The following is a 24,986-nucleotide window of genomic DNA, read 5'->3' as shown; positions in this document are numbered from 1 at the left end:
ACTGCCAGGCCTGGGTTTCCAATATCATACAAATACTTTGGCCCTTCAAACTGTTTCACAACCAAAAGTATAGAAAGGAGAAACAAAACAAAAAAAAAAAAAAAAAAAACTCTATACCCGCGTTGGAACTCGCTTCTCTTCTTTTCCATCAGCCAGTTCAGCAATCTGCTCTGTCATTGCAGCCAAGGTCTTTTTGCTGTGTTTATTATCAACCTGTTATCAAGCGAGTCATTATATGCTGTATTGAAATAGAAAAGTCCAGTTCACCTCAAGCATTTCCCGATATTGATTGGTGCGCATTGTATTGCTAAACTCATCCCTCTTTGTAAAGTCTGAAGATAAGAAGCCTTTATATTTCTCAGGTTGAAGCTCTCGGTATCCCATGCGGTCTTTGTAGGGGTCTCCCTGAGATTTCCAGGTAACTGTTACAAATAATTATAGTGTTTATGCGGTTCGTCTTCCAGACTTACATCAGACACCCACGGATGCTCTTTTTGAAAGTAGACATCTACTGTTTTTCCCTTCTTTGCCGGATTTGTAACCATATGTTTGCCCGTGATTGCAGACCGGAGTGCTGCATCATAGACAACAAGTTGATCGTTCAAACATAGTGATGACACTTACGAGCCTTAAGTCCATATTGCAGTGGTGCATCTTCGCTACCAAAAGTAATGTAGCTCGTCACCTCAAAAACATCTCTAATCGCCCTTTCCGTCAAAAGATTGTTATTCATCTTGAATGAACTCTAACAAGGTCAGACCGCCGCCAAAATGAAGCTACCTTTCCAAAACCCCTGACTCCGGATTAGGGCATGTCATATGGCGGGAGATTCAAAACCCCATATGCACTTCGGAAGAATATTCGCATCAAACCATTTTGTCGACAAAGCAATACACACTGGGCTTTAAAACATCTTTCGGCCGCGTGAGATGTGAGCGACTTATTACATCCTCATTGTCATGGGAAGACTTGCGAAGTTTTTTCTTTATATCTACCAAAAACACACCATAAACTTAGTCATGGCAGCTCCAACACTTACTTGGCAATCTTTTTCTTTCACTTGAAACTCCTGCATTGATTTTAGATAACAGTAATCGTTTTTGTGGATCTGTACCATTGCAAACGTAATCTTCCAAAGGATGAAAAATAATGCCATACCGTGTATGAATGATTTTAATATTTTAGCTGGTCTTTTCACCTTTCTACAAGCTTTCATGAACTGTTTGATAGTTGTTGCGCTTTTAAATCCCCTGTGCATTGTACAAGTTGAAAACAAGTATCAACCGGGAGAGTTACGCACCATTCATCAGCTATCTGTGCCAGTTCGTTCTTTATCTCCGGTTCGTCGCCAAGCTGATACCATGCAAGTCATGCTACAGAATCAATGGCATTCTTACCTTAGATTCAGTTCGATTGCTCCTATTAAGGAGACACCGGAGTAAGCAATCTACGTCCTGCAATTGACCAGAAGATGCTGAGCCAACGATTATATCCTGACCAATCGGAAATGTCCTTGTAAAGTGACAGCACAAATTGAATGGACTTACTTTTGAACACCCGAATTGGTTATCATCAACAAAGAAATGCTCTTCGTCAACAAGGCCGTAGTCAAAAGTGTCGTTGTCGATGTACTTGGAGCTTGCAATTGCTCCTTTTAATTTTTTGCGAAATGAATACCCTCTCCAAAGAGCCTGCAGCTTAATAAAGGATTCTTTTGTTTTATGGCGATTCAATAACGCAATTTTTTTTTGCATTGTCCTTCCTTTCCATAGAGCTTGTATGGCATTAGTAGCCTCATTCTTTCTTGTCAAAGCTGCCCACGAGGTGTTTTGAAAGCTGACGTGTTCCTCCAAGCAAATTTCCAAGTCATTTTTTCTTGTATTGACATAGTCATCTCTTTCAGCTGAAAAATCCTTGCTTGCAAGTAAAAGCTTTTCCCTCTGCTTCGAACACATCTGTAAGCTACATAGCACGTCCAGCTTTGCTCGCATGTCGGTGGATAAGCAGAGGCCTTTCTCATTAACATGTTCCAATCCCGAAGCTGCCAGGGTAGATCTTATACTGTCGTACTGAAGAGCTTCGAGCACTGCTGCCCGCAGGATAATCCAACAAGCTGAGCCGTTTCGGAACGTATCTAAGGGAAGAGTATGATGCTCCAAATCCTGGTTGTGCCCAGAAATCGCAGTCGGATGCTGGAACCACTGATAGGATTGATTCTGAGTTGTGCACTTGATCACCACCATTTGAATCTCATCCGGCTTTTCGCATACTGAGGAAATTATTTCATTTCGTGCAGCTTTTTCATGAAGATATTGCATCCCAATAACACGCATTACGTTTAGAAAAATCGTTTTGACGACCTCGCTTTTAGTGCTTTCTCCTACTGCCTCATTGTCAAGCTCGATCAACCAAGGCACAGCGTTTAGAACAGTATCCACATACTCCACGTGCTCAGAAACAGGATTGTCATTCAGCTGCAAAGACCGCAAATGTATAAAGCACGCAAGTTGACGCAACTGAGTCAAATCAGATATTGAATTGAACGACAAGTCAAGCACCTGCAGCCAAGACAGTTGGAGGTCAAAGGTGTCTATGTTCACTAGGAATTAGAGGTACCTCCAGTGCTGGGCAGCCCCATAGAGGCTCAACCGTGTCAATCGAATTATCTTGAAGGTATAACCTTTGTAAGTTTGGCATCCAAGCCACAGAAGACAACTTTCGAATAGCGTTACCGTTAAGCCACAGTTCACGCAAGAGGACACTTCCCGCAAAAGATGGGAGATCTGTAAGCCGATTTCTTGAGGCTACAAGCGAAATAAGGAGAGGACAGTTTCTCAATGCGTCCCACAGACTCGGGCCTTTGAGCCTGTTCTGTCCAACATCTAGTACTCGTAGCTGGTTTAGCCCAGTCAATGCTGTACCCATGGTGACGAGGTGGTTTGATGCAAGGTCTAAAACTTGAAGACACGGACAAAAGACTCCCATCTTTGATATTTTGGCTATTCTGTTGCAGCTCAGGGTGAGCTCTTTGAGCTTCACACAGTAATTATAATTAACCGTCACCTCTTGAGTCTTCTGGCACCAAGGACCAAGACTAATAAGATTATTCCCATCGAGGTGAAGACTTTCTAAACTACATAAGCTCTGCAAGCCCGAAAGATCCGATATGAAGTTGTTTCGTGCCGAAACATGCTCTACCTGCTGCTCACACCCAAGAAAAGCATCCTTCAGTGTGGTTAGACGATTCATATCACAAGTAAGAGCTATTATCCTGGGACACCATTCAGATATCACCCCATCTCCGAGGGAAGTAAGACCTTCATGGCTCAAGTCCAGTTTTGTCACCCACTGTAGGTTATTTGGAGAACAGCCCAGCTTTTGCTCGATGGTGTGTCGGGTAAGAATCAAAGGCATGCACAAAATTGCGTCCATGTCCATTTCTTTGCTGCTCTCAGATCGTAATGGTTCAGAATCATGCTTTTCATCACACTCACTCTCGTAATCGACGCCTTGCTGCCTTGGACTTGCAGAAATAATCCGTGTATCCATGGCCCTCATTTTGATGGGAGACGCATTTATGGCTACTTGCGCCTGTTCAGAAATTTCCATGCTTCTCTGCCACCTCTTCCTTACTTGATTTATTTCTGTCCAATTCTGCATCATTGACCACAATGGTACATTAGCTTCAACCACAGCCGGCTCATGCGTCACTGTAGCTGGTCTATCATGATCTATCGTCTCCAAACTTCGTTTATCGCAGTGTCCTGCTATATGATCCAATACTTCGCGACTGATGCCCAGGGCGTCTGCTCGTTCTTGTAGCGAATTCCACTGTTCAGCATTTGTTTGCTGAGCATGTCCAGCAACACTGAAGAGCCCAGAAACCCTTTTATATACTATTCTTCTGGAACGGTTCACTGCTGCAGTTAAGCCTAGGGAATGAGCTCTTTCAGACATAGCAATAAACTCTTCTTTTGTGCCAGATGTTGCCTTTTGCAGAAGTTGCAGCTCAATACTTTTCATTCTCGCTTTGAAAGCAACGCTAGACTTCCTGACAAGATCGTCCATACCCATTCTTTGTGCATTTTGTAGCCACTGCTCAAACGCGCTGTGTAACTCTTTGTCAATGGCTACCTCTATGCTCCGTGCGACTACATTCTCCCTTGCTGATATGGCAGCCTCCGTTTTCATGGCGACCTCATCCAATCCAATTTTCCTCGCATCTTCTATACGCTTTTCTAGTGCCGGTCTGTCCGCATCCCATGTTTGGATTACCTGAGCTAGCCATTCAGATACCTGACACCTTTTCAAGATCATCTCCTCCTCCAAACTGGCAACCTCATCAACGAGACCTAGTCTGTTTGCACGCTCCATGTACATCATATAGTCTTGATCCCGAATGATGTCTTGAAGCTTGACCATGTCGCATCGCACAACAACAAGAAGCTTTTTTCGGTCATGAGGGCCTACGCAAGTGAAGGAAATTAGAGGCCCCCGGGAAGCACGAACAAGGAAAGAAAAGAAAGCCCTTGCGGTTCTAGAATATTCCCTTTTTACATAGCATTTCGGCAAAACGCACAGCAGCCATGCCTGAGGACGGTGAAGTCCCACTCTTCCAACTCAAAAAAGTGCTCGCACGATGGGCACTGAAATAGTGACAGTGAAGGTTCCAGACTTATGAAGTAGCGAGCTTGAATGGTGGCACCTCCAGTTGGCACGACTGCGAAAAACTGCGAGGCCTGCAGCTTAGACAGCGTTTTGTCATCCATATAAACTCGTCCAGTATGGAGGTTGTGCTGCAGGCCCAAGTACTCCACGTTTGTTCCATGCACATCAGACTCGTTGTAGCGCTGCAACAGTTCCAGTGCCCGTTGATGTGTGATGCCATCCTTTAGGAAGACTTGAACCTGGCACGTGACAAAACGATGCGCGCCTCAATAAACTCCATACTTTCCGAACCTTACCACAGGAAGCTGCCGGAAAGTCGAGAAAGACCAGAACTTGGGCTGACGGCATTTGGCGCACGAGTCGGTTTCAAAGTAGGAGACGAAGGGAGATGTCCCAGAGCATAAGAAACAAACGGAAGGGCCGATGGTCCTGACAAAAGCGCGAGCTCTGGAAGCTAAAGTGGCAGCCTCCAGCTTGTCTGCCCAGCTTGAGGGCACCCTCAAGCGCCGCAAATGCTCGTATGCTTCCTTTGCAACGTCGTGTTCACCTGCCCGAGACCAACCGATAAGAGGGGCGTGAATAAACGAATTGCCCACCTAGTTGTTCCCCATGCCGGGCAAGTGTAACCAAAATGTTGGCGACGGAAACCCCTGCAATGGAGTTCCTTGGAATTCGGGCAAGGACGAAGCGTGCAGTGCCAATGAGCGTCTCCGGTAAGGTTGTTCTGAATGGTTCGCTGATGGACTGGTCTATATAGGAGTAAGCATAATATATGTCTGCACACAGCCGCAGTCGTCTATGGTCTTCGTCCTCAGATTTTCCATCGACCTGCAGCTTTTCTATACCCAGTAACCACGAACTATGTGCAGCATCTTTGAACCTCTTTTCTTTCACCTGGACGCAGTCGACAACAAGTGACATGTGAGGGAAGAAAAGGACTTACAGCGTTTTCAATGAGCTGAGCAAACAGACGTTCTGACAGATCAGGCCGCCCGGCTTGTCTGTAGACCAAATGGGCGTCCTCAAATCGGTCTCTGCTGATTAGCCATTGTGCATATGGTAGATTCACATCTTCTTGAAGCTCGGGGTGAAGTTTCTTCACTGTAAATGCTTCCTCCCATTGCTCAAGCTCTATATGGAGCAGCAAAGTCGATCTGACCTGCAAGGTAAGTTAAAAGAGAGACAGAATGTGTAACACCCACCGAAAATCAGAGAGCTTAGTATATGTCTCCAAAGCATGGGTATACAACCCATGTTTGTGCATTAGTGATGCACACTGTTTAAGTTCCTGTATATCCGACTTGTTAAGCCTTCGTGAAACCTGAAATCAAGAGCATCTTTCAGCAGCCTCCTTTAAGGAACGGGCGGAACACATTAACTTACCTCAATAAGCTTGAGTGCTGGACCATGAGCAGCAAGAATACTCAGAGCCTTCTGAGGTTGGCCCGCAATGATGTACATGTCAACTGCGGTGTTGTGGTCGTTTGTCTCTTCAGTCCATTCGGCTTGCCTTTGAATTATGTCTCTCACGTTCGCTTTGTTGTTCTGGTCCTTGTTTTGGATGCATTCGGCTAGTGCTTTAGCTTTTTCAAACATCCGTAAATCGGCATACATTTCCATTGCTTTGTCAACTTCTCCAGATTCACAGTAAGCTTGAGCAGCGGCTTCAAAATCTCCCTGGCTAGGCAAGGTTAGCCACAGCCACGAAGATAAGAACAGCAAAGAAACCTGGAACGCATATCTGCAAGCTGCAAGATGACAAGGTTGATAGTCAGCTGCGTGGCTTAGGAGATCGAGAAAAGGAACGTCTCTGAGACGCATAAAGCCAGCCCGAGCTACTTTCCAGTCCTGACCCTTCATAGCTTCAAGTGCAAGTTCCCGCCAGTCCATCTCTGTGACTCCGATACAAGCCACACGGTACGCGTTCTGATAGTCCCCTGTCCGCAAATACTGCCGCATACTTGTTGATTGAGGAACGTCCACAGTCTACCCAACAACATTTGCCGAAGATTTGAAGGAGAAACGAATTTCCCTTACCTGCATTGTAAAGTTCTGAAGGCTAAACATTCTTGACCCCTGAAAGCCAACAACATTGCCCTGCAGCTTCTGCCGATGCACTGGAAAGTCTGCCGTTTTGATGCTCAGCATGCCATTGCCAGAGTAGCAAAGCATCGAGTCCAGCTTTGTGTTCCAGGCCACTGAGCTTGCGGATGTTTCCTCGTAACAAACTGTCCTACTCTGAGGAAGGGATAAAAGGCATGAAGCAGCAGAACGTAAACCTTTGACCGGTACCTGGAGATCGTAGACGACCAGGTTTGACATCTCATCAACAATAGCAAGGCGAGAACCGCTGGCAGATAGATCTAGGCAACGGACCGGATTTTTGTGACTGTACAAATTCACTGCAAAGGCATTGTTTATCCACAGCCGTACAACCTGTCCAGCCTTCGTCCCAACAAGCAAACCTTCTCCTCCTACCGGTCCTCCACAAACCTGTACTTGTCGGACCATAAAAGGGGACAACAAGAAAAAGAGAGCTCACCTTGATATAGCGAATTGAGGAATCAAGAAACCATTCACGTTCTTTCGTCCCAGACAAGGAATAAAGCTGCAGCTCCGTTTCCTGCCATCCGAAGCCATCTCAGCAAGAGAAGGAAAGGTTAGAGACAAGTCTTACGTGGCACAGAATGAAGTGGCGTGACGTAAGTACCAGTAGGTTGCATTCCATCCGTCCGTTAAGCTTTGCGAGAACTTGATAGTCAGATGCAGCAAAGCCACTTCCATGCAATTGATACACAATGATTTTGGTAGGCATCTGTATTGCCAGGTTGTCTTGATAAACTGCAATTCTCTTCACGTAGTCGTGACACTTGATACGGACCTGGCATTGCACAATGTTGTGAGCAAAGGGTTGAGGGATGAAGGCTAAACCTTTTCTTTGGAGATGAGGTTCTGGACAACGACACTGGTCAGTGCGTCTCTGTATGCGTACCTTTCTTGGTATAAGCTGTGAACCTGAGGCATACAAGACATATAAGACCTTACTCGGACATGGCATTACCATTGAAAACACCAGCTGCAACATAGAGATGCTCCCATCATTGCATCCCACCGCAACGTAGTCTGCCTTGGGGTGAGAGCGAACGGCCCAAACCCAATCGCTCGTCTCACATATCGTGGTAAGTTGGATGCCTTCGTTGGACAGAAGCTCTACCTGCAAGTGGAGGGCAGGGTAGTCGACGGAAAGGGCAGCCAGTGGAGCTCATCACCTTTCGACCAGAGCCAGCAACGCAGAGATACCTGCCATCACACGTGTACGAGATGCTGCAGGGATCGAAGCCCAAGTCTGTGCATCTCCCAAACTGGCAAGACCACAGGTAGACGCATGCTTTTTCAAAAAACCCAGCGAAGCAAACCTGCTTGCCTGATATGTTGAAGAATGTGAGTGTGCCATCCCAGCAGGCCACTGCTAGGGTATCAGAGGCTCTGTTGTGGACGTTCCACTGCAGGGACCAAACTGGAGAAGACTTTTCGATCATGGCCTGGTGGGACAAACATTTGTGAATATGGATGAATCCAATCCCGCACAGCCGCTCACTTGTTCGTTTCCGAATCTGTCACAGAGGTAGACGTGGCCAGTGAACATGCCAAGAGCCAGGATCTGGCCATCCTTGGTCCAGGACGCACAAAGCACCTGACATTCATATGTGATGTCAGTAGCGTTTTCAGCCACCCAAACCAACCTTGGACACGGTTGTGTGTTTCAAGACTGACTTTTGTTCAGGGGACCAAATCCCGAAATCGCTGGCCGTCCCACTCGCAAGCTTCACGCAAATGGAATTCAATCAAGCAGGCAGGGCTTTTGCGTCCAGACGTCCCACCTGTTGGGTGACTGGGTTATATGCAAGGCACTGAATGGAGTGGGCGTGGCTGTATTTGAGAATGCCTTCGGCCTGTGACACACACACACACACACCATCCACAGGTGAGGAGGAGGAGCTGTGCAGCAGCGCCTCGTGCCTTGTAGGTCCACACGATGATGGTCTTGTCAGCACCCCCCGAAGCAAAGCGTTTCCCATCACGAGAGTAGGCAAGGCAGTAGACCGCACCTTTGTGGCCTGCAAGGGTGGCAACATACATTATAAAGAGAGATTTGTCCATCCTTCCACCTTTGAGCGAATGCAAAAGGTCGCCGGTTGCTGCATCATACATGAGGACTCGGCTACCCACTGCAGCAATAAGCTGGCTTCCATCTACGGGGCGTGGTCATGAGTTAGCAAGTTATGCATAGTAGCTAGTATGTGGGTACCAGGCCTGAATGCCAAGTCGTAGCAGACGGCCTTCGGTGCTTGCAGGTGCTCCGGCTGCATTGCAAGTGAGAGCGGTGGGCGGGCAGCTGGAGGACGACTTACCGCGTGATCTGCCCACGCAACCACGACTCGCATCGCAACGCTAGGGCGTAGTAGAGGGACGCATCAAGAAAGTAAAGCAGAAGATGATGTTGCTTCTCGGGGAATCGAACCCCTAATCTGCATTTGCTACAATCTCAAAAGTGATGGATGAGGGACTCTTTCTTGGATGGCCGAGTTGCGATGTACTCGATGGCATCGGCGCAGGAGACGATCTTGTCCGAGTCGCTGTCCGGGATCTCGATCTTGAATTCATCCTCGAGGGCCATCACCACTTCGACAGCATCCAGGCTGTCCAGCCCCAGGTCCTTTTGGAAGTGCGATGTTGGCGAGAGCTGCAAGGAGAAGCCGTGAGTGAGCCCCTTGTTTCCCTCCCACACATGACAACTCACCTTGAGGATGTTCACCTTGGGGAAGTTCTTCACCACGTTGAGCACTCGATTGGTCACCTCCTCGCGGCTGGCGTACGCCTCCTTGCCGGTGGCAAAGCTGCGCACAGTGGCACCAAGCCTGGCCGCCGCGCAAACCGCCCTCCTCATCCCCAACCAAAACCCTAGCTACCTAGCCTAGGGCACAGTCCTGTCTCCAATGGGGGACGGGGTCGCGGCCGCCGCGGCGCACCTCCCCGAGCAGGAGATGCCCGTGCACCTTGTCACGCTGCCGCTGCAGTTGCCCCGCTGCTTTGTGGAGCCCAATGCCGCCCACGCCCTCGCCATTGGCCTCGACTGCGAGGGCGTCGACCTCGCCCGTCATGGCCGCCTGTGCATTATGCAGGTAAGCGCACATGATATCGCTACGTCTTGTGAATCGCTCTTCTCCGCAGCTCGCGTTCCAGGATGCGATCTACCTGGTGGATGCAGTCCAAGGTGGGGACGCGCTAATGCAAGCCTGCAAGCCTGCTCTCGAATCTCCACACGTTACCAAAGTCGTGCACGACTGCAAGCGCGACAGTGAGGTAGAGTGTGTGCCTCCCCCCCTGAGTCCACTGAGTATCTGCCTCCCTCACCACCACCCTTTGAACAACAACAGGCATTGTACTTCCAGCATGGAATCAAGCTCAACAACGTCTTCGACACTCAAGTGAGCGGCTGCTCTTGTTGCTTGCCTGGTGCATCTCATGGCTTTGTAGATCGCACACTCGCTGATTGAGCTGCAGCAAGGAAGGCAGTGGATCCCAGACGACTGCATCTCATTTGTGGACCTGCTGGCAGATGCCAAGTATTGCGGTAAGAGGTAACCTGTCTTGGAAAAAGAAGCCAACCTCTGGGAAGTAGGTGTTGCATATGACGAGAAAGATGAGGTGCGGAGCTTGTTGAGAAAGGTATCCTCGTGCTGCTTCCGCAACCTTGTCTTGCGCTTATGAAAATGTGCTGGCCAGGATCCTGAGTTTTGGACGCACAGGCCGCTAACGAACATGATGAAGCGTGCTGCCGCGGATGACGTTCGTTTTCTCCTTCGGATCCACCGGAACATGGTGCAGAGGCTAGACGCCTTCTCTGCGTGGGAGCTGTCCATCAGGAGCTCGCTCTTTTGCCGGTGCTTCTGTGGCGAGGATGACGGGTTTGCCAACTGGCCTGCTCTTCCTGCTATACCAGGTACGTGCGTGCGATTGCTACCAGTGTCGAAGCTTTCAGTCATGTTGCTTGCCTTGTCAGAGGAGCTTGCCGCTCGCCATGAGGATCCGGAGGAGGTGCTAGCAGTCGTAGATGTTCCAAAAGGTCGAATGGGGCGCATCATCGGTAGGAAAGGAGCGTCCATTGTTGCCATCAAGGAATCATGCAGGTACGTAGCCTTCTTGTGCTGCCAGTTATGATAGGCGCTCGTGTACATCCAGGGCCAATATTTTCATAGGTGGCACCAAAGGTCCTCCCGACAAGGCAAGCTCAGCTGTCTGCTGGTTTTTTTTTTTATTGATGGAGAGGAACGTCCATGCATGCAGGTTTTTGTGATTGGGCCCCTGAAAGAAGTCCGAAAAGCGGAAGCGATTCTCAGAGGCAAAGTTGTGTAGCTCCCGAGCGCAATAAGGTTGTACACAACCAGAAGCTCGTACAAGGTACGCACGCTTAGTGAATAAGGACGCTGGTACTTGTTTTATGTAAGGCGTCTTATTTCCGACTATGCTGCGATCCCTTCGGCGCCAAATGACAAACAGAAACAAGTATATTCGTGTGTCGACTCGCTCTCGCCACAGTAATAAATACGAGATGCGCAGCCAAGACAGGAAAGGGGCCTCGCGACGGCAAGGTCAATTGGCTGGGTGCAGCTGCTTCCTCAAAAAAGTGGAGTAAATAACTGTTAAACAAAATTAAAAATTATAAAAATGAACAAAAATCCATTCATATAGTGTTAATGAAGGACCAGAAAAAAAAGAGCATATGACCTAGCTTTTATAGATGGATACTTTCTGTGAAAATAAAATGGCTGCCTCTTCGGGTTCGGCTACATGTGTGGTGGGATCGTCGTGACTACCGGTAACATTTCTAAGCATTCCGATGCCGAGACTTTGAATCCTTATCTAGAGACAACATGCTGGGAGAAGATAACGTCTGAGCTGCCTGAGCCAGGAGGTGGGATATTTCGACCAATGCGTGACGAGTGGCGACGTGATCACAGCCACCTCCACTGACACCCTCCTCATTCACGACGCCATGGGAGAGAAAGTATTCGGCTTGGGGAGCTAGTTCTGCTCTTGTCCTCTGCTTGTGTGAGCAGCTTGGTGACGGGGATAAGCATCTCTCTGGCGACTGGTGGGCTTACGTTGCTGCTGGGCGCTGGAGGTGTGTACATGGCTGTCTATACCACCTTGTCAGCGCAGGCATCAGCAGGCGTGTTTGCGTCTTCTTCCTCATGCCCGACGAAAAGAATGACGATGTGGGTAAAGAGTGCCGTGACCAGGCCTGAGACACAAGCTCCCATGCTTCCCAAGAGTGCTCAACTCCACGTCTTGCCCTGGTGACACGCCTCGTCATGCTCACATTAGTGCTTAGAAGAAGCTCTGATACGGGCGACTGTTTCAAGCTTTGCACAAGAGAGCTGTACGCTGAGTCAGAGCTGCTAATCGTGTGTTCCGCTTTCTACAAGACGCGCCTGGTGGAGGACGAAGATCTTGTGGTGGAGAGACGATGGGCGACTATGACACTTGTTTTCACTCCCTGCATAGCACTGTCCAGCGCCTTGTGTACCAAGAGCTCCGACCCTGTGTCAAGAGCACTGGTGGCCTCGTCTAACAAAAGGATGGCTGGATGGCCCTCAGCCTTTGTTTCTGCCCTCCCGAAAGTTGCACCCCAACCTGCTCTGAATGGATTTTGGGCTTGGGAGCCTGGCCAGCACCGTGCTGCAGTACTTCCTTGGGCACCGGTCAGGCGTTATAATCAGCCGCAGGCTCCAGGAAGTAGCGTTTCGAGGTGTGTGTTTGTGTGTGAAAGGCAGCATGTATGTCCTTGTTGACATGAGCTCCTGCAGGTAGGTTGCGAACAGCGGCCCGGCGCTCACAGCACGCCTGTCAGCCAATACAACAGCGGTGAGGGGCATGCTGAGCGATACTTACAGTTTGTTTGTGCAGAGCCTGAGCCCCTTGCAGCAAGCGTTCCGGAGCAAGGGACTGGTTGGAGACATAAGACATCAGAGCGCCAACCAGATTGCTGCAGAAGCTGCATCCAGCATCCGCACCGTTGCGTCGCTGGGCATGCATGAAAGCACTCAAGCAGCGGCTGCACCAAGCGGTCCGTGGTGCAGGGAGTGCCACACGGGCCATGGTCATGTGGTTTGGGATCGGGCTGGTGAAGCGCGGCACGTTCGAGCCCGTGTTAAGAGCCATCACGGTTCTCACTAACACGGTGATCAGCTTCGGATAATCCCCGAGTTGACGAGGGGAGGGGCCGCACTGGAATGGATGCTTGCCACTATCTGCCGGCGGCCGAGATTGAGAGTGACCATCCACGAGGGGAGCGGCCGGAGCAAGTCATGGTTGGTTCCGTGGAGCTGGAGAGCGGCAGGAGGCGCCCCTGTTTGGAGTGTCTATTCGGGACAACATTCTGTTTGGGAGGGGAGGTGGTGGAGGCTGCAACTCTGGCAAACGCGCACGACTTCATCAGCGCTACGACACTCAGATTGGCGTAGGGGGGTGTCCGATGTCCGGTGGGCAGCGGCAGAGGATTTGCCATTGCGCGAGGCATGATGACGAGGCCAGGATGCCGAGTCCGACGGCATCGCCAGCAGCGACGCCCTCAGCGCTGTGCACCGGCTGTCGAGCGTCCAAGATTGTATATTTGGCATGGACAGCAGGCGTATAGTGGAGAGCGGCCGACACCAGGAGCTGCTCAAGGCAGGGACAAGTTATTATGCGCTCGTCACCGCCCATGGCCACCACACCAAAGCATGAGCATGAGCAACAAGTTGTGCCTGCTAAGAAACATTCACTGGTTACTACTACTACTTGCGCCTCTGCTTCTTGAAGCTCTGCGGACCTGAGCTTGGCCTAGCAGATCGCTTCAACCCACCTGCTGCGGAGTCGGCCGTGTTCTTCTTGCTCAGGCCCTTGCGACCACCATAGCCGAACTTGGCATCCCTCTGCTGCCTGCTCTTGCTCTTGTGACCAGCGAGCTTCTTCCCTCCGGACCTGTCCCATGGAGCAGCCGCGTTGCGTTTTGGCTTGGCATCTGGAGCATCCACAGGAAAGTCGTCCTCCCCTTGCGTGAAGTCGCTGTCCTTGCGCATCTTTCGCCACTTTTTCACGCTCTCAAAGTCGTGCTTCTTCTGCCTGGCCCGCTCCTTCATCTTCTCGGCCTGCACCTCCTTGGCATACTTCTTGGCCTCCCGCGCCTTGCGCCTCTCCTGCTCCTCCTCGATCTGCTTCTTGTCGCTCAGCAGCCGGTCCTTGACCTTGAGCATGTGAGTGTCCGACTTGACCATCTCCGCGTAGTAGTCGCTGGGGCGGAGAAACGGAGCGCCCAGCTCCTGCAGCTGGCTATACGCCTCGCGGGCGCCCTCCAGCGCCTGCGTATAGAAGCACATCTCTCGGGCCAGGTCGTCCTCCACACTGACGCCGCCCTCGTCCATGGGCACGGACACGGACAAGGAATGGATCCACCCTACCTCGCCATCCCACGCAATGTCTTCCAGCTTATCGCGCAGCCCATCCACATCGTACACTGCATCCCTGCGGGCCTCCTCCAGCGGCTGCTCCTCCTCCTCCTCCTCCTCCTCGTGCTCCGCCATTGCCCTAACCCTAGCTTCGGCCGGCGGGATATTCCCTAGGCACTATCCACATTAGCCCTAACGCCCAGGCGAAGCAGGCGATTGGTCGTCGGCAAGTCATGCGAAGCTGAATGTGAAGCATGGAATGGGGGGCAGCAAGGGACCCAGCGTCTTGGCAGGCGAGCAGCCCCCCGTTATTGACATCAAGCCCCCCGTGGCCAGGCGTCGATTTACAAAGTCCACATTTGGACCTCAGGTGGCCAACAGCTACACACCCTGCGTTAACGTGTGTGCTCTCTCTGCAGATTCTTTCCTCCAGGCTCACAGAGCCATCGGTGCGATTTGGGCGAGGATGTCGCATTGGAATGGAGAAGGTTGGGCGCACTCTTCCATAACCAACATCACCCACTCTCAAACATTTCCCTTGTCATGGTCATGGTCACATGGCAGCTCTACATCGATGCCGAGATTTCAAAACTGACTCCGGGGCTGAGCCCAGGTATGAAATCATGCATGCCGACAGCTCATCATCTCATGATTGCATTTGTGGAGACAGGGCCTGCATACGAGCTAGTTCCCTCCATCGGGAAGCAAGTCAAGTCGGACTACCAGAACCCCGCAGAAGTTGCGTTCCCCTTGGCAAGACGCTTCACGGTAAATGCTCGCTTTGAACCAACACAAAAGAGTTTCGGATCCTCGCTCTTGAATGCTTTAGAAGTTCAAAGGAGGAGACGCACCCGGGCCCGGAGCTTACGAAAAGGCATCGTCTTTCGGAGACCAGGTGAGCTGCTGCGGGTCAGTATGGTCTGGCTCACGGAAGCCACTTGGTGTTACGTGCAGGTGCTCTCGTACCAAAAGTCGCCGGAGAAGGCAGTCATCGGTTCCGCGACAAGGAAGCAGCAGCAGAAAGTGTACCTGAGTCAAGACTTCAACAAGGTAAAACGAGCCTGCAACCCTGAAAGCTCACAACTCTGAGAGCGTGCTTTGTTTGTCAACAAAGAGCTTGTACGGAATAGAGTCCCCAGGACCGGTGGTGTGTGACCTGAGGTCATCCATTGGTGACCAGATGCACTCGGAGAACAGGAACGCTCCACACATCAAGTTCCCCATGGACAAGCGCTTCAAGGTCGGTAAAGAACAAGAGTTGTCGTTGTTATTCATGAATTATTCACCGTGGCAGCATGGCAAGATCTCGGCAATCACAGCGACGCCCGGAGCAGGAGAGTATAAAAGTGTGGCCGCAATCGGGAAGCAGCCCCAGTCGAGCAGGCTCAATCAACCTGTCATCTCTTTCACACACTCCCGACGAGAACAGCGGGAGAAGGTAAGTGGAGATAACTAACAATCACCTGGTGACAGCTTTTGTCAGATTTTCATATCTGTGGAGCACGAGAGAGGCAACGTCGGCTTGGAGTCACCAGGACCGGCTGTGAATATCAAGCTCATATCATCCTTGGTGAGGGCTATACCCAAACTCCACACTGACTGACTTGCCGCGGCTGCATGCAGGGCCAACAGCCAAACTCGAAGAAGGTGTCGCCTCCGAGCTACTCCTTCAGCGGCGCCAAGCGATTCAAGAGGGTGTACGAGACACTGCCGGGGCCTGGGGAATACGACTGCTGATCCAGTCTCTGTTGTCTAGCTCTAGTAACGTGACTGAAGACGAGAGAGAGAGAGAGAGAGAGAGAGAGAGAGAGAGAGGGAGAGGGGACATATGAATCGTCTCCCCGACTCAGGCCCAGTAGATTTCTCCAGCTAATTCCACAAACTGATGTACACTCCCGTCGAGAGCACACAAAGGTCCCTTGAGCTTGACCGGTTTTGTGCGCGTGTCGACTAGTTCCAGTCTCAACCGCTTCCTGTGATCGCGTGATTCTTGCAGAAACTCCTGAGCAACGTCTCCGTCCTCGTCCGCTCGGAGGAGCTGCGAATACCACCTCAGTCCCTGCGTTACATGTCTTTATTTTCATCCACTCGAGATTAAGTCCCAGGTAGGGAGAGCGAAACGAACCTGGACTCCACCATTGCCATAATTGCATTGCGACACCACTGGGCCTCCTCCGTCACTTGTGCTCCCGGGGGCTGGCATCGCCATCCTGGTGCTGAATCCTCCTCCTCCTCCGCCCCCTCCCCCCCTGCTAAATCCATCTCGCCTCCTCCCATCTTCGCCCTCCTTCTTGAATCCCAAGTGGTTGAGCACCTTCCGAAAGAAGCCTGGAAGCGCCATCCAGTGCCTCCCGTCGCCAAAAGGAATGCGCAGCTAGCTACCACATCCCCCCATCGGCCGGAGCAGCTCTTGACCTAAAACCCTTGCAAGTTCCCTTGTCTCTCTTTATTATTGTGATCACTAACATAGCATACATGACATCCAATATACAGCCAGCCAGCCAGCCGCCACCGGGACACAAGAAAATGGTTTCTACCCTTCCCCTAGCTATGATGCTCCAACCATGGAAGTCATTCCGTCACCATGTCCGCCGTGGTGAATGTCAAGGACTCCTCGTAGATGAGCTCCTTGATGTTGTCTTCGGAGAATGTGGGCTGCTCGAAATCAAAATCGAAGGGTCCGTGGCAGCTCGGCTCGTCGTTGACGTCGTGAAGGTTTGTGAGGTATGGATGGGCAAGAGCTTCTGTCACTGTGGCAGGCAGTAGTATATCAAGAGCTTTACACATGCCAGCAGCGGAGCTTACCTGAGATTCGGTTCTGCGGATTGAACACGAGCATCCTCTCCACGAGATCGACGGCGAGCGGGGGCACGTTAGGAAACCTGTGCGCAAAGGATTGCCTGGGGTACCGTTGCAGCTGGCGGACATATCTCCGCGCGTTGTCGTTCCTCAAGAATCCCAGGTCGGCGTCCTCTGGGGATCCAATCAGCTGTGCAAAACGCATGGCACGTGAGAGATGGGGGGAGCAAACAAGCAGGGGACGGGTGTGGCATTACCTCGGTGATGAGACGCAGCTGCTGCACGTAATCTCTGCCAGGAAACAATGGTTCTCGGTTCAAAAGCTCCATAAATATACATCCAACAGACCATACATCAATCGCCGCGGTATACTCGGAGCAGTTTAGAAGCAGCTCCGGCGCCCTGTACCAGCGGGTGACAACGTACTCTGTCATGTAGTCGGTCTCCGATGTGGTCCGGGCCAGCCCAAAGTCGCAGATTTTCAGGTCGCAGTTGGCGTTGAGGAGCAGATTGCTGGGCTTGAGGTCCCGGTGGAGAACGTTTGCAGAGTGCACGTACTTGAGGCCCCGCAGCAGCTGGTACAGGAAATACTGCGCCCGCAAGCCACACCACGTCCGTCAAGCCTAGGTAGCAAGAGCGAGGGGAAAACACAAGGGAGGAACCTGACAGTGGTCGTCCGTGAGCTGCTGGTTGGAGCGGATGATCTGGTGTAGATCCGTGTCCATGAGCTCGTACACGATATACACGTCGTTGAACTCGTCCTTGGAGGGAGGCCTGATTATATCTCGGATGGCAACAATCTGAAACCCACGAGGCAGCGATGTTGGCGAAATGAATGAGCGAAGGCAGCATACATACATTCTCGTGATCCATGTGCCGCAACAGCTTGATCTCGCGCAATGTGCGCTTGGCATCGATCCTGTTGTCGAAGGCATTGCCGATTTTCTTGATAGCAACTTCTTCGTTGGTCTCGCTGTTCACTGCAGAGCTGTGCGTGAAACTTGGTATGAGACGGCGAGCTTTGAGAGCAGGCAAGGGGCAAATCGACCCCAATTGGGAGACGGAGGAAGGAGCACACTCACCACACAATGCCGTAGGCGCCACGGCCGATGGGTCGAATCGGGGGCACGTACTTGGCCGTGACCTCGAACAGGTTCCCGAAGATGTTGTATTGCACATAGCGGCCGCTGTGAACCAGCACTCCGGTGAAGTTACCTTCGGCGGCAGCAGCAGCTGCCTCCATGGCTTCGCTCTGCTGCATACCCTGCTTCCTTGGCCTGGGCGTGCGCGTGTCTCCAGGAACCCTAAAAACCCCTCCCCCCCATTTCCTCCGCTCCGCTCCACTCCACAGTCAGTCTCACCACTGTTGCGCCTTTGCCCCCAACCCAACACGACACTTCTTATTGGCCACTTTAAACCCCCTTTGACATGGCTTTAAAAAAACGCGAATATGCGCTCGCGGACTTAGGGTGCAAGTGGCTATGGCGGAGGAGGAGGAGGAGGAGATCAGAGCGCCCCTGCTCACGGGTGAGTCGGACGCGAGCTCATGGGATCCGGAGGCACTCGATCCTTCCCCTCCTGGTGCTGCAGCTGCTGCCGCCACCGCCCTGCCCGAGACCTTGAACAATGAGCTGGGGATCGAGAGCCTCGACTACGATCCAGTCTTTAGCGTCGTCCACGCCAAGACAACCACGATCAAGCAAAATCGGCGCCTCTACGGGTAAAGAAACCCCCTCTCGTCTTATTGTCTTATCTCAGCAGCACAGCTACACGGGGGCGACGTTGGCCAAGTGGAGCATCACGATTTGCATCGGCGTTCTCGTGGGTATGTGTGTGGACGAATCGAATGCCATACCTCAACTTGCCATGATTTCAGGCTTGATCGCGTACGTGATCGAATCGTCTCAGGAGTTCCTAGTCACGGAGAAGGTTAACACTCGCGACTGCACTCGTAGCTCTCACCTGTTGTCGTTTCTTTTCCATGGCCGCCAGAAATCATTTGCTCAGAAAACAGTGGAGGGGAGCCTCATTCTGTCCTTCCTTGGATTTGCGGGTTTCAGCGTTCTCCTGATCCTCATCTCCAGCTGCCTTGTTCTGTTTTGGGCTCCTCCAGCTGCTGGTGGAGGGGTAAGCTGCTCACATACGTCTCTCAGCTCACGGGTGATGTGACGCAGGTAACTCTTGTCATGGCTTATCTCAATGGGAACGATATCCCCGATTTTTTCAAGCTTAGCACACTTATCACAAAAGTAACCCTGTTGATCGCTTCTTGTTATTCAACATGCTGATCAGCTCGTGTCAGATTATTGGAACAATCTGTAGTATCTCGTCTGGCCTGTTGGTAGGATTCAAAATGATTCATTGCTTTCTAACTCGACACGTTTGTGCAGGTCGGCCAGGAAGCTCCAATGGTTCACATTGGAGCTGCGATCGCTTCAGCAATGACTTGGATGCACGGATCACTGCCGTCGGACAAAGATGCCAGCACCAAAAGCTCGCGATCGTGCTGGAATGCAAAAGCCACGAACTTTGTAAGTGCATCCGTGCCTAGAATCCGTTGGCTGAATCTCTCACAGGACTTCTACAACGACAAAGATCGTCGAGAGTTTATTTCAGCCGGTGCTGCAGCCGGGTAAGCTTAAGTTTGATACGCCAAACTTATTTATCTATTTATTTCCAGCTTAGCCGCAGCTTTTGGTGCGCCGATTGGCGGGGTATTGTATTCTTTAGAAGAAGCTTCGAGTTTTTGGTCTAAGAAGGTAAACTATGGACCGTCTTTACTCATGGCGCTGTTTCAAACTTTAGGTGATGTGGAGATCACTTCTTTGTTGTACCTGCGCAACAATGGTACTGGCATCAATCAATGAATGGTAAGTCCTTTTTTTTTCTTTTCCTTTTTAAAATTTTTGTGCAATTTACCCCCCTCCCCCCACTTCAGGCAGTTTTCAATGGCTTTGCCTGGCAGCATGGCGTTTCGTCAGCTTAAGGTACTAGTTGCTGGGCGCATATCCTTTCTCTTACACTTTAATCTTCTCATCGGCAGCCTGGCTTTCGAATCAGAGACTTACCACTGTTCGCGGTTACGAGCGTTTTTGCTGGTGTCCTGGGCGCGTTTGTAAATATTGTTCATGACAGGGTTGATCGTTTAAGACCTGCAGCAACACGAAAGTTTTCAAGGTGATATATCAGCGCTCATTATCCATAAACGATTGTTTGGTTTCTTTTTAAAGACTTTTGGAGGTTTGCGGTATCACCGTCATATCCGTGGCGGTAATGTACTTGCTTCCTCTTGCTCTGGGGTCGTGCTTACAAGTTCCCGAGGGTCCTCTCCCTGACGGGTATGTACTTAGTTACCCTGAAGGATGTTTGTAACTAATAACTAGATGCTTGCAAACTTCAGGAAAATGGACGAAAAGTATTGGCTACGATACAAGTGCTCCAAAGGTGAATACAATGATCTGGCTACACTACTATTCTCTCTTCCTCGAAAGGTATTCGGCTTAAGCGCTAGGCGCTAGGTCCTACTTATGGCAAGTTGTGTTTGTCATTTCAGAGCATGCAACAGCTATATAACATGCAAGGAGTAAAGCATCAGTTTCCAACAGCAGACCTGGCGATTCATACCGGATCAGTACTTTTCTTGTTTATTATTGCGTATGGAACAGCCACTCCTGGTGGCATTTTCATGCCCTCCATGCTCGTAAGCACCTCCTTGTTTTCTTTTCCTTGACTTCCAAGCTGCAAATGTCAGGCTGGAGCATCCTTCGGAGCATGCATGGGAACAATTTTTCAGGCAATTTTTCCAGGGTAGGCTGGTTATTACTTATTTTTCCACATAAATCTCATGGAGTCTTTTGCAGTGAAAATATACAACCAGGACTTCATGCGATCGTGGGATCAACTGCAATGCTGGGAGGGGTGTTCCGGGCTTCCATATCTTTGGTACATTTACATTCTGAACTTTTAGAAGTCAAACAGCCGAAATAAATTGCAGGTAGTAATCATGGTCGAGGGAACGGGTGGCATCGATTTCATCCTGCCGATTATTGTGGCCATAGTCGTCTCAAACTGGGTTGCACACCACATATATCACGCTGGCGCCTACGAAGCCGACTTGGAACGCCTTGGTAAGCGGCTGGTGCGACAATTATTTCTAGTGTGACACCTTATTTTAAGGTGGAGTCTACTTCATGCACAGCGAGCCTCCGCACCAACTGGCAGCCTTGACTGCATCGGATATTATGTCGCCCAATGTCATATGTTTCCAGGAGGTATGCAGGCGAAGTTCGGGTTGCTGGAGTTCTTGATCCCGTCTTGAAATTGATACTCAGGTAGTTCCTGTGCGGGAGGTGCTTGAAGTTCTTCGCAACACTAGGCACAATGGCTTTCCGGTGCTGAGACACACGAGCGCGGAAAATTCTGGAGCAGGCGAGAAATTCGTGGGTCTCGTGTTAAGGCACCAGCTTCTCCTCCTCCTTGAGGAAGGCCTTTTCTCGGAAGTCGATTCCTCCAGGCAGCAGCACAGATTTTCCTTGTACGAGAAGCCGATTCCCAAGCAGATGCTCATCCTGGAACATTCAATGCGTGCTTACCACCACTACCATCATCCTCACCGGAGGTTTTTGTCATCCCGGCCTCCGGAGGTCGCTAGGATTGAAGCAGAGCTGGCAAGAAAGAGAAATCTGGCCGAGGCGGACATGGCTCCAGACAAGAAGACAAAGAAAGTTGTAGCACTGGATTTGAGACCTTTTATGAATCGGGCACCTCTAACGGTAAGCTTTCTCGTCTGGGTGGCACTGACAAACCACGTCGTGTGTGCAGGTTCGTCGGGAATGCTCGGCTCAGCGTGTCTATGTCATATTTAGAACCCTGGGGCTTCGTCACCTGTGTGTGACAGACTCTCACAACAGGTTTCCTGTCATTACCTTTGCCTTGTTGTATCCGTGGTGACGTGCATTATACACAGGGTAATTGGGATCATAACACGGAAAGACATTGCGATGGCCCAGAAGCAAGGCTTTCAGAAGAAATCTCTGCAGCACTGGGACTCAGACATCAGGAGCTTGGTAGCAGAGGCTAGCACCAGCGAAACGAGCAAGAATAGAAACAAGCTCTTCAACCTCCCATAGACGGAGGGAGGCGGCCATCTACCAAACAAAAGAAGTTTGTATATACCTTGTCACACAGTTTACAGTTGGAGCGTTCAGAGATCTCAGCAACGATTCTTCCTATAGCACCTCTCCGAATAAGAAGAAAAAACCTTGTAGGAAAAGCTGGCAAATAATGGAGAGGATATGGATGTGGGATTCTCCCAAATGCGATGGCTAGTTCTATAAGAGAACCAAGGAAAAGAGAAAATAAAGTATATTATCAGGTCTTTAATGTTCTCTAAATCGGAGCGTTCCATCCCCACTTACACGAACAGCTTGGATCGACTCTGCTGTGCTTACCTACGAGTATCGATAGACTGCTAGAGCCGAAGGCAAAGACCTTTGTCGGCACCACACTATCCTAGCTCTCATCCATGCTGCTTGTAGTGGACGGAGGTAGCATCTCAATATTGCCGCTGCTCACCTCTTCGGATGCTGCTGGCCGCTGCTGCTCGCGATTGATTTCATACTCGTCATTGGAAACCGAGTTGCAATTGACCACCAGCCACGGCTGACGCTCTTCCTGAAACAGTCTGACAGACGCCAAGAAAAAGATCGGTCAGTACCAAGCTCAGCTGGAGAGCAGAGGGTTGACGCTTACGGGTGCTTGCAGAGCATGGGGGCCTGAAAAATCACAGTGTACTTGCACGTGGGAGATTCTTTGATGGAGCTGATTAGTAACATCCCGGAGTCTGCACATACAAATCGGACCTGCCAGAACACTGGCTGCTTAGCGGTGTACATCAATTGGTAGGATCGTCTCTTACTTCTGTCTCCCTTGGAGCACCCGTAAGATCGCACTTGGTACCATTCACGTACATATGTGCGAAGTACCTAGGACGCGGCGAGAGGTTAGTTTCTCTGGGACGAAACAGAGCAGTGCTCACTTGAGTGCAGCAGTTTGCGAGCGTGGATCCTTTTGAATCAAAACTGGGGTGGATGAGTGAAGCCGAGCGGTCGCTTCGGCATCATACACGCCCAAAACAAATTCCTGAGCTTCCTGTAGACTGGGAAGATTAGATAGAGCGACCGGAAATTGCTGAGAAAGGACTCTTGCTAATAACCTGGCTCTTCTTGTCCTTCTTGGATGTCTCAAAGTGCACCTGCCGGAACTTACCGTGGTAGCACAGCTCGTAGGTCCACCATCCCTCGTGCTGGTGAAAAATATGCATGTAGGCAAGATGCAACATGACGCTTTAAGATTTTACCCTGTGGAAGCACCTGTCTTTGAGAACATCCAGCAGCTCTTCCGGCGTCCTCCTCGAGATCTCGGCCAGCGTCGCTTCCGTCTCGTTGGCCCCGTCGAGTGGGGAAGCCTCTGGTTTCTTGGGTAGAAAGCACTCAAACTTTCTGCCATCTCTGTCCGTCATGCGAACCATCTCCGTGTCCGGATCCTCCTGTCAAGAGAAGGAGATGAATCGGGGGTTGGCAGCGCAAGATCAAAAAGGGAACAAACCGGGCTGTATGGATCTTGCAGCTCATGGAATTGGAGCTTGTACTTGGGGTCCTGAAAGCTGGGAACGGCGCCTGAGATATATATATATGAAGCAGATGAAGTGGCGAGCTGAGGTACCTGAATTCACAGGAAGCAAGCGATTTGAGTCGGCAAAGGCGCCAGCCAGGAGGAGAGCGGCCGTCCACGCCCATGTCGCCCACCGCGATGCCGCCATTTGCTCCAGTTTACCCTAGCTGGGCCCTATAATCGTCCACCTATAAGTTGCGTGCGTCATCGTCGTCAATGCGGAAGCAGAGCTTGGCCTCGTCCCACGGCCCGTTGATCTCGAACTTGTACTCGTGGATCCGGAGCAGCCAGAGCGGGCACACCAAGGTGATGACGAGCAACGCAGCGGCCAGCAGCAGGCAGGCGGGGACGCTGAGGGGCAGCAGGAGGACGAGCGCGGCGAGCAGCAGCAGGGAGGAGAGGACGAGGTGCAGCTTCACGGACGCCCGCTTGACGGAGCAGCTGAGAGGAGGGAAGAGCAGGAAGAACTGAAGAGAGAAGAGCATGGTGGCAAAGACGAGGGGTGTGGACGGCAGGCGCGAGGCAATGAGGACCGAGGCGAGGATGGAGGCGTGGAGGGAGACGCTGGCGACGACGGAGGTGGAGGTGGCGGAGGTGGTGGAGCAGCACGAGTAGTCGTGGAGGAAGAGGTGGAGGAGCAAGAGGCAGATGGTGCAGGCCCAGATTGAATCGGAGCTGATGGAGGTGGTGAGGGTGTGGAAGACTGGGGTCATGACGTAGAGGCCGGCGACGAAGTAGAGGAGGTGGCGGAGCGTCGTGGTGGTGGTGTGGCGGCGGAGGCGGTGGTGGTGGAGAGTGGTGAGGAGCCAGATGCACAGGCCAAGCGCCAGGAGCAGCGCGTCGAGAGAGAGGAGCGCGGCGGCGGTGAGGCGTTGGCAGAGGGTGTAAGCCCACACACTGGCGATGATGGCAACCACACACAGGTGCTGCGCCACTCCCACTGAATCCAGCACCGTGGTCCACAGATCCCGCCGTACCACATTCGCGTTCATCACCATGTCCTCGAGAAACGACGAGTCGGTGTAATTGTCCGGGAAGCCCCCCTGCATTCCGCCATACACCACCTTGCTCCACCCTCCCTCATGAGCCGCCATGGCCGCGCAGCCCTACCTCTTCCAAGGAATATTCTCCACGTCCTCGTCGTCGTCTTCTTCTTGTTTACGAAAAAACGGAGACATTGTACCTAAGTAGTGTAGGGAAGGTCGCTCTCTTCTCTCCGCTGGGGTCACAGAGGCGTAATAAGCTAGCTAGCTTGCCATGCTCCGCGCGTGAGCATTTTCGGGCACTTAAGCGCAAACTAAAGTGCCAATTAAGTGCAAAGCCGGGATGCTTAGGGCATATACGGCGTGCAGAGCA

General features: G+C 51.2%; 10 protein-coding genes across 15 annotated transcripts; 4 read left to right on the top strand and 6 right to left on the bottom strand.

Moving 5' to 3' along the window:
• Window positions 1-4,512: 4,512 nt before the first annotated feature.
• On the bottom strand, window positions 4,513-9,135 carry LOC9648664 (intraflagellar transport protein 122 homolog). Its single transcript, XM_024681263.1, has 21 exons — window positions 8,978-9,135; window positions 8,838-8,921; window positions 8,689-8,786; window positions 8,550-8,621; window positions 8,412-8,492; window positions 8,267-8,362; window positions 8,085-8,210; window positions 7,938-8,030; window positions 7,730-7,882; window positions 7,600-7,683; window positions 7,346-7,549; window positions 7,211-7,291; window positions 6,961-7,161; window positions 6,706-6,906; window positions 6,397-6,654; window positions 6,052-6,345; window positions 5,871-5,989; window positions 5,612-5,822; window positions 5,265-5,562; window positions 4,965-5,215; window positions 4,513-4,907 (listed from the first exon to the last, which is right to left on the bottom strand). The coding sequence occupies exons 1-21, from the start codon at window positions 9,111-9,113 to the stop codon at window positions 4,554-4,556; spliced, it is 3,495 nt and encodes a 1,164-aa protein (XP_024537031.1). The 5' UTR covers window positions 9,114-9,135; the 3' UTR covers window positions 4,513-4,553.
• A 12-nt stretch (window positions 9,136-9,147) lies between these two features.
• Window positions 9,148-9,637, bottom strand: LOC9649007 (acyl carrier protein 1, mitochondrial). Its single transcript, XM_002976292.2, has 2 exons — window positions 9,470-9,637; window positions 9,148-9,412 (listed from the first exon to the last, which is right to left on the bottom strand). Exons 1-2 carry the CDS (start codon window positions 9,614-9,616, stop codon window positions 9,215-9,217), a joined length of 345 nt encoding a protein of 114 aa, XP_002976338.1. The 5' UTR covers window positions 9,617-9,637; the 3' UTR covers window positions 9,148-9,214.
• Window positions 9,638-9,650: 13 nt separating this feature from the next.
• Window positions 9,651-11,193, top strand: LOC9648663 (piRNA biogenesis protein EXD1). The gene is made up of 9 exons (XM_024681268.1): window positions 9,651-9,851; window positions 9,901-10,032; window positions 10,107-10,157; window positions 10,207-10,303; window positions 10,352-10,398; window positions 10,456-10,672; window positions 10,733-10,859; window positions 10,912-10,954; window positions 11,017-11,193. Exons 1-9 carry the CDS (start codon window positions 9,666-9,668, stop codon window positions 11,083-11,085), a joined length of 969 nt encoding a protein of 322 aa, XP_024537036.1. The 5' UTR covers window positions 9,651-9,665; the 3' UTR covers window positions 11,086-11,193.
• An 841-nt stretch (window positions 11,194-12,034) lies between these two features.
• LOC112348535 lies at window positions 12,035-13,239 on the top strand. Its single transcript, XM_024681271.1, has 2 exons — window positions 12,035-12,481; window positions 12,540-13,239. The coding sequence occupies exons 1-2, from the start codon at window positions 12,045-12,047 to the stop codon at window positions 12,541-12,543; spliced, it is 441 nt and encodes a 146-aa protein (XP_024537039.1). The 5' UTR covers window positions 12,035-12,044; the 3' UTR covers window positions 12,544-13,239.
• Window positions 13,240-13,366: 127 nt separating this feature from the next.
• LOC9649006 (probable rRNA-processing protein EBP2 homolog) lies at window positions 13,367-14,309 on the bottom strand. Its single transcript, XM_002976291.2, has one exon. The coding sequence runs from the start codon at window positions 14,292-14,294 to the stop codon at window positions 13,509-13,511; it is 786 nt and encodes a 261-aa protein (XP_002976337.1). The 5' UTR covers window positions 14,295-14,309; the 3' UTR covers window positions 13,367-13,508.
• A 78-nt stretch (window positions 14,310-14,387) lies between these two features.
• On the top strand, window positions 14,388-16,049 carry LOC9648662. The gene is made up of 8 exons (XM_024681267.1): window positions 14,388-14,529; window positions 14,579-14,647; window positions 14,724-14,927; window positions 14,989-15,054; window positions 15,114-15,209; window positions 15,274-15,597; window positions 15,643-15,729; window positions 15,783-16,049. Exons 1-8 carry the CDS (start codon window positions 14,419-14,421, stop codon window positions 15,894-15,896), a joined length of 1,071 nt encoding a protein of 356 aa, XP_024537035.1. The 5' UTR covers window positions 14,388-14,418; the 3' UTR covers window positions 15,897-16,049.
• On the bottom strand, window positions 15,972-16,529 carry LOC112348536. The gene is made up of 2 exons (XM_024681272.1): window positions 16,285-16,529; window positions 15,972-16,218 (listed from the first exon to the last, which is right to left on the bottom strand). The coding sequence occupies exons 1-2, from the start codon at window positions 16,498-16,500 to the stop codon at window positions 16,006-16,008; spliced, it is 429 nt and encodes a 142-aa protein (XP_024537040.1). The 5' UTR covers window positions 16,501-16,529; the 3' UTR covers window positions 15,972-16,005.
• Window positions 16,530-16,590: 61 nt separating this feature from the next.
• LOC9649005 (mitogen-activated protein kinase 4b) lies at window positions 16,591-18,432 on the bottom strand. 2 transcript variants are annotated; one of them, XR_002993090.1, is made up of 7 exons: window positions 18,041-18,432; window positions 17,817-17,946; window positions 17,621-17,758; window positions 17,312-17,548; window positions 17,216-17,249; window positions 16,965-17,148; window positions 16,591-16,909 (listed from the first exon to the last, which is right to left on the bottom strand). XR_002993090.1 is itself a non-coding variant. In XM_002976290.2 (6 exons), the coding sequence occupies exons 1-6, from the start codon at window positions 18,217-18,219 to the stop codon at window positions 16,731-16,733; spliced, it is 1,143 nt and encodes a 380-aa protein (XP_002976336.2). In that variant the 5' UTR covers window positions 18,220-18,432; the 3' UTR covers window positions 16,591-16,730. The 2 variants fall into 2 exon arrangements, 1 of the variants encoding a protein (XP_002976336.2); XM_002976290.2 differs by having other exon boundaries at window positions 17,216-17,548.
• LOC9648661 (H(+)/Cl(-) exchange transporter 7) lies at window positions 18,432-22,335 on the top strand. 2 transcript variants are annotated; one of them, XM_024681265.1, is made up of 22 exons: window positions 18,432-18,678; window positions 18,725-18,783; window positions 18,835-18,887; window positions 18,951-19,085; window positions 19,133-19,207; window positions 19,261-19,299; window positions 19,349-19,489; window positions 19,535-19,590; window positions 19,639-19,717; window positions 19,764-19,828; window positions 19,897-19,945; window positions 20,002-20,135; window positions 20,189-20,296; window positions 20,359-20,449; window positions 20,512-20,658; window positions 20,710-20,765; window positions 20,819-20,900; window positions 20,953-21,085; window positions 21,135-21,229; window positions 21,290-21,730; window positions 21,780-21,868; window positions 21,925-22,335. In XM_024681265.1, exons 1-22 carry the CDS (start codon window positions 18,440-18,442, stop codon window positions 22,085-22,087), a joined length of 2,529 nt encoding a protein of 842 aa, XP_024537033.1. In that variant the 5' UTR covers window positions 18,432-18,439; the 3' UTR covers window positions 22,088-22,335. The 2 variants fall into 2 exon arrangements, with proteins under 2 accessions (XP_024537033.1, XP_024537032.1); XM_024681264.1 differs by having other exon boundaries at window positions 19,349-19,590.
• LOC9648660 (protein OS-9 homolog) lies at window positions 22,305-24,931 on the bottom strand. 4 transcript variants are annotated; one of them, XM_024681269.1, is made up of 8 exons: window positions 23,682-24,173; window positions 23,565-23,635; window positions 23,317-23,505; window positions 23,173-23,262; window positions 22,996-23,108; window positions 22,876-22,942; window positions 22,710-22,819; window positions 22,305-22,641 (listed from the first exon to the last, which is right to left on the bottom strand). In XM_024681269.1, exons 1-8 carry the CDS (start codon window positions 23,776-23,778, stop codon window positions 22,470-22,472), a joined length of 909 nt encoding a protein of 302 aa, XP_024537037.1. In that variant the 5' UTR covers window positions 23,779-24,173; the 3' UTR covers window positions 22,305-22,469. The 4 variants fall into 4 exon arrangements, 2 of the variants coding, with proteins under 2 accessions (XP_024537037.1, XP_024537038.1); XM_024681270.1 differs by having other exon boundaries at window positions 23,565-23,622; XR_002993091.1 differs by lacking the exons at window positions 22,305-22,641; window positions 22,710-22,819; window positions 22,876-22,942; window positions 22,996-23,108 and having other exon boundaries at window positions 23,230-23,262; window positions 23,565-23,622; window positions 23,682-24,931.
• Between the last annotated feature and the right edge of the window lie 55 nt (window positions 24,932-24,986).

This window comes from Selaginella moellendorffii, unplaced genomic scaffold (genome assembly GCF_000143415.4).
Source record: "Selaginella moellendorffii unplaced genomic scaffold, v1.0 SELMOscaffold_30, whole genome shotgun sequence".
Lineage (NCBI taxonomy): Eukaryota > Viridiplantae > Streptophyta > Lycopodiopsida > Selaginellales > Selaginellaceae > Selaginella > Selaginella moellendorffii.
This window is presented reverse-complemented; position numbering and strand designations above follow the sequence as displayed.

Bases quoted from the DNA above. Each gene is read 5' to 3' on its own strand.
- LOC9648663 (XM_024681268.1), top strand. From the start codon at position 9,666: ATGGGGGACGGGGTCGCGGCCGCCGCGGCGCACCTCCCCGAGCAGGAG. The intron at 10,399-10,455 runs GTATCCTCGTGC...TGTGCTGGCCAG, and splicing joins TGCGGAGCTTGTTGAGAAAG to GATCCTGAGTTTTGGACGCA. The intron at 10,955-11,016 runs GCAAGCTCAGCT...CCATGCATGCAG, and splicing joins CCAAAGGTCCTCCCGACAAG to GTTTTTGTGATTGGGCCCCT.
- LOC9648662 (XM_024681267.1), top strand. From the start codon at position 14,419: ATGGGGGGCAGCAAGGGACCCAGCGTCTTGGCAGGCGAGCAGCCCCCC. The intron at 14,928-14,988 runs GTAAATGCTCGC...TGAATGCTTTAG, and splicing joins CCTTGGCAAGACGCTTCACG to AAGTTCAAAGGAGGAGACGC. The intron at 15,210-15,273 runs GTAAAACGAGCC...TTGTCAACAAAG, and splicing joins TGAGTCAAGACTTCAACAAG to AGCTTGTACGGAATAGAGTC.
- LOC9649005 (XM_002976290.2), bottom strand. From the start codon at position 18,219: ATGCAGCAGAGCGAAGCCATGGAGGCAGCTGCTGCTGCCGCCGAAGGT. The intron at 17,947-18,040 runs GTGAGTGTGCTC...TTTCACGCACAG, and splicing joins GGCGCCTACGGCATTGTGTG to CTCTGCAGTGAACAGCGAGA. The intron at 16,910-16,964 runs GTAAGCTCCGCT...TGCCTGCCACAG, and splicing joins TCCGCAGAACCGAATCTCAG to TGACAGAAGCTCTTGCCCAT.
- LOC9648660 (XM_024681269.1), bottom strand. From the start codon at position 23,778: ATGGCGGCATCGCGGTGGGCGACATGGGCGTGGACGGCCGCTCTCCTC. The intron at 22,943-22,995 runs GTGAGCACTGCT...GCCGCGTCCTAG, and splicing joins TCGCAAACTGCTGCACTCAA to GTACTTCGCACATATGTACG. The intron at 22,642-22,709 runs GTAAGCGTCAAC...GGCGTCTGTCAG, and splicing joins CCCATGCTCTGCAAGCACCC to ACTGTTTCAGGAAGAGCGTC.
- LOC9648661 (XM_024681264.1), top strand. From the start codon at position 18,440: ATGGCGGAGGAGGAGGAGGAGGAGATCAGAGCGCCCCTGCTCACGGGT. The intron at 20,659-20,709 runs GTAAGCACCTCC...TGCAAATGTCAG, and splicing joins TTTTCATGCCCTCCATGCTC to GCTGGAGCATCCTTCGGAGC. The intron at 21,086-21,134 runs GTAAGCGGCTGG...CCTTATTTTAAG, and splicing joins AGCCGACTTGGAACGCCTTG to GTGGAGTCTACTTCATGCAC.
- LOC9648664 (XM_024681263.1), bottom strand. From the start codon at position 9,113: ATGCGAGTCGTGGTTGCGTGGGCAGATCACGCGGTAAGTCGTCCTCCA. The intron at 8,622-8,688 runs GCACGAGGCGCT...TGTGTGTCACAG, and splicing joins TCATCGTGTGGACCTACAAG to GCCGAAGGCATTCTCAAATA. The intron at 7,292-7,345 runs GTAAGACTTGTC...TTCGGATGGCAG, and splicing joins GCCACTTCATTCTGTGCCAC to GAAACGGAGCTGCAGCTTTA.
- LOC112348536 (XM_024681272.1), bottom strand. From the start codon at position 16,500: ATGGCGCTTCCAGGCTTCTTTCGGAAGGTGCTCAACCACTTGGGATTC. The intron at 16,219-16,284 runs GTTCGTTTCGCT...CATGTAACGCAG, and splicing joins ATGGCAATGGTGGAGTCCAG to GGACTGAGGTGGTATTCGCA.
- LOC112348535 (XM_024681271.1), top strand. From the start codon at position 12,045: ATGCTCACATTAGTGCTTAGAAGAAGCTCTGATACGGGCGACTGTTTC.
- LOC9649007 (XM_002976292.2), bottom strand. From the start codon at position 9,616: ATGAGGAGGGCGGTTTGCGCGGCGGCCAGGCTTGGTGCCACTGTGCGC. The intron at 9,413-9,469 runs GTGAGTTGTCAT...TTCTCCTTGCAG, and splicing joins CCAAGGTGAACATCCTCAAG to CTCTCGCCAACATCGCACTT.
- LOC9649006 (XM_002976291.2), bottom strand. From the start codon at position 14,294: ATGGCGGAGCACGAGGAGGAGGAGGAGGAGGAGGAGCAGCCGCTGGAG.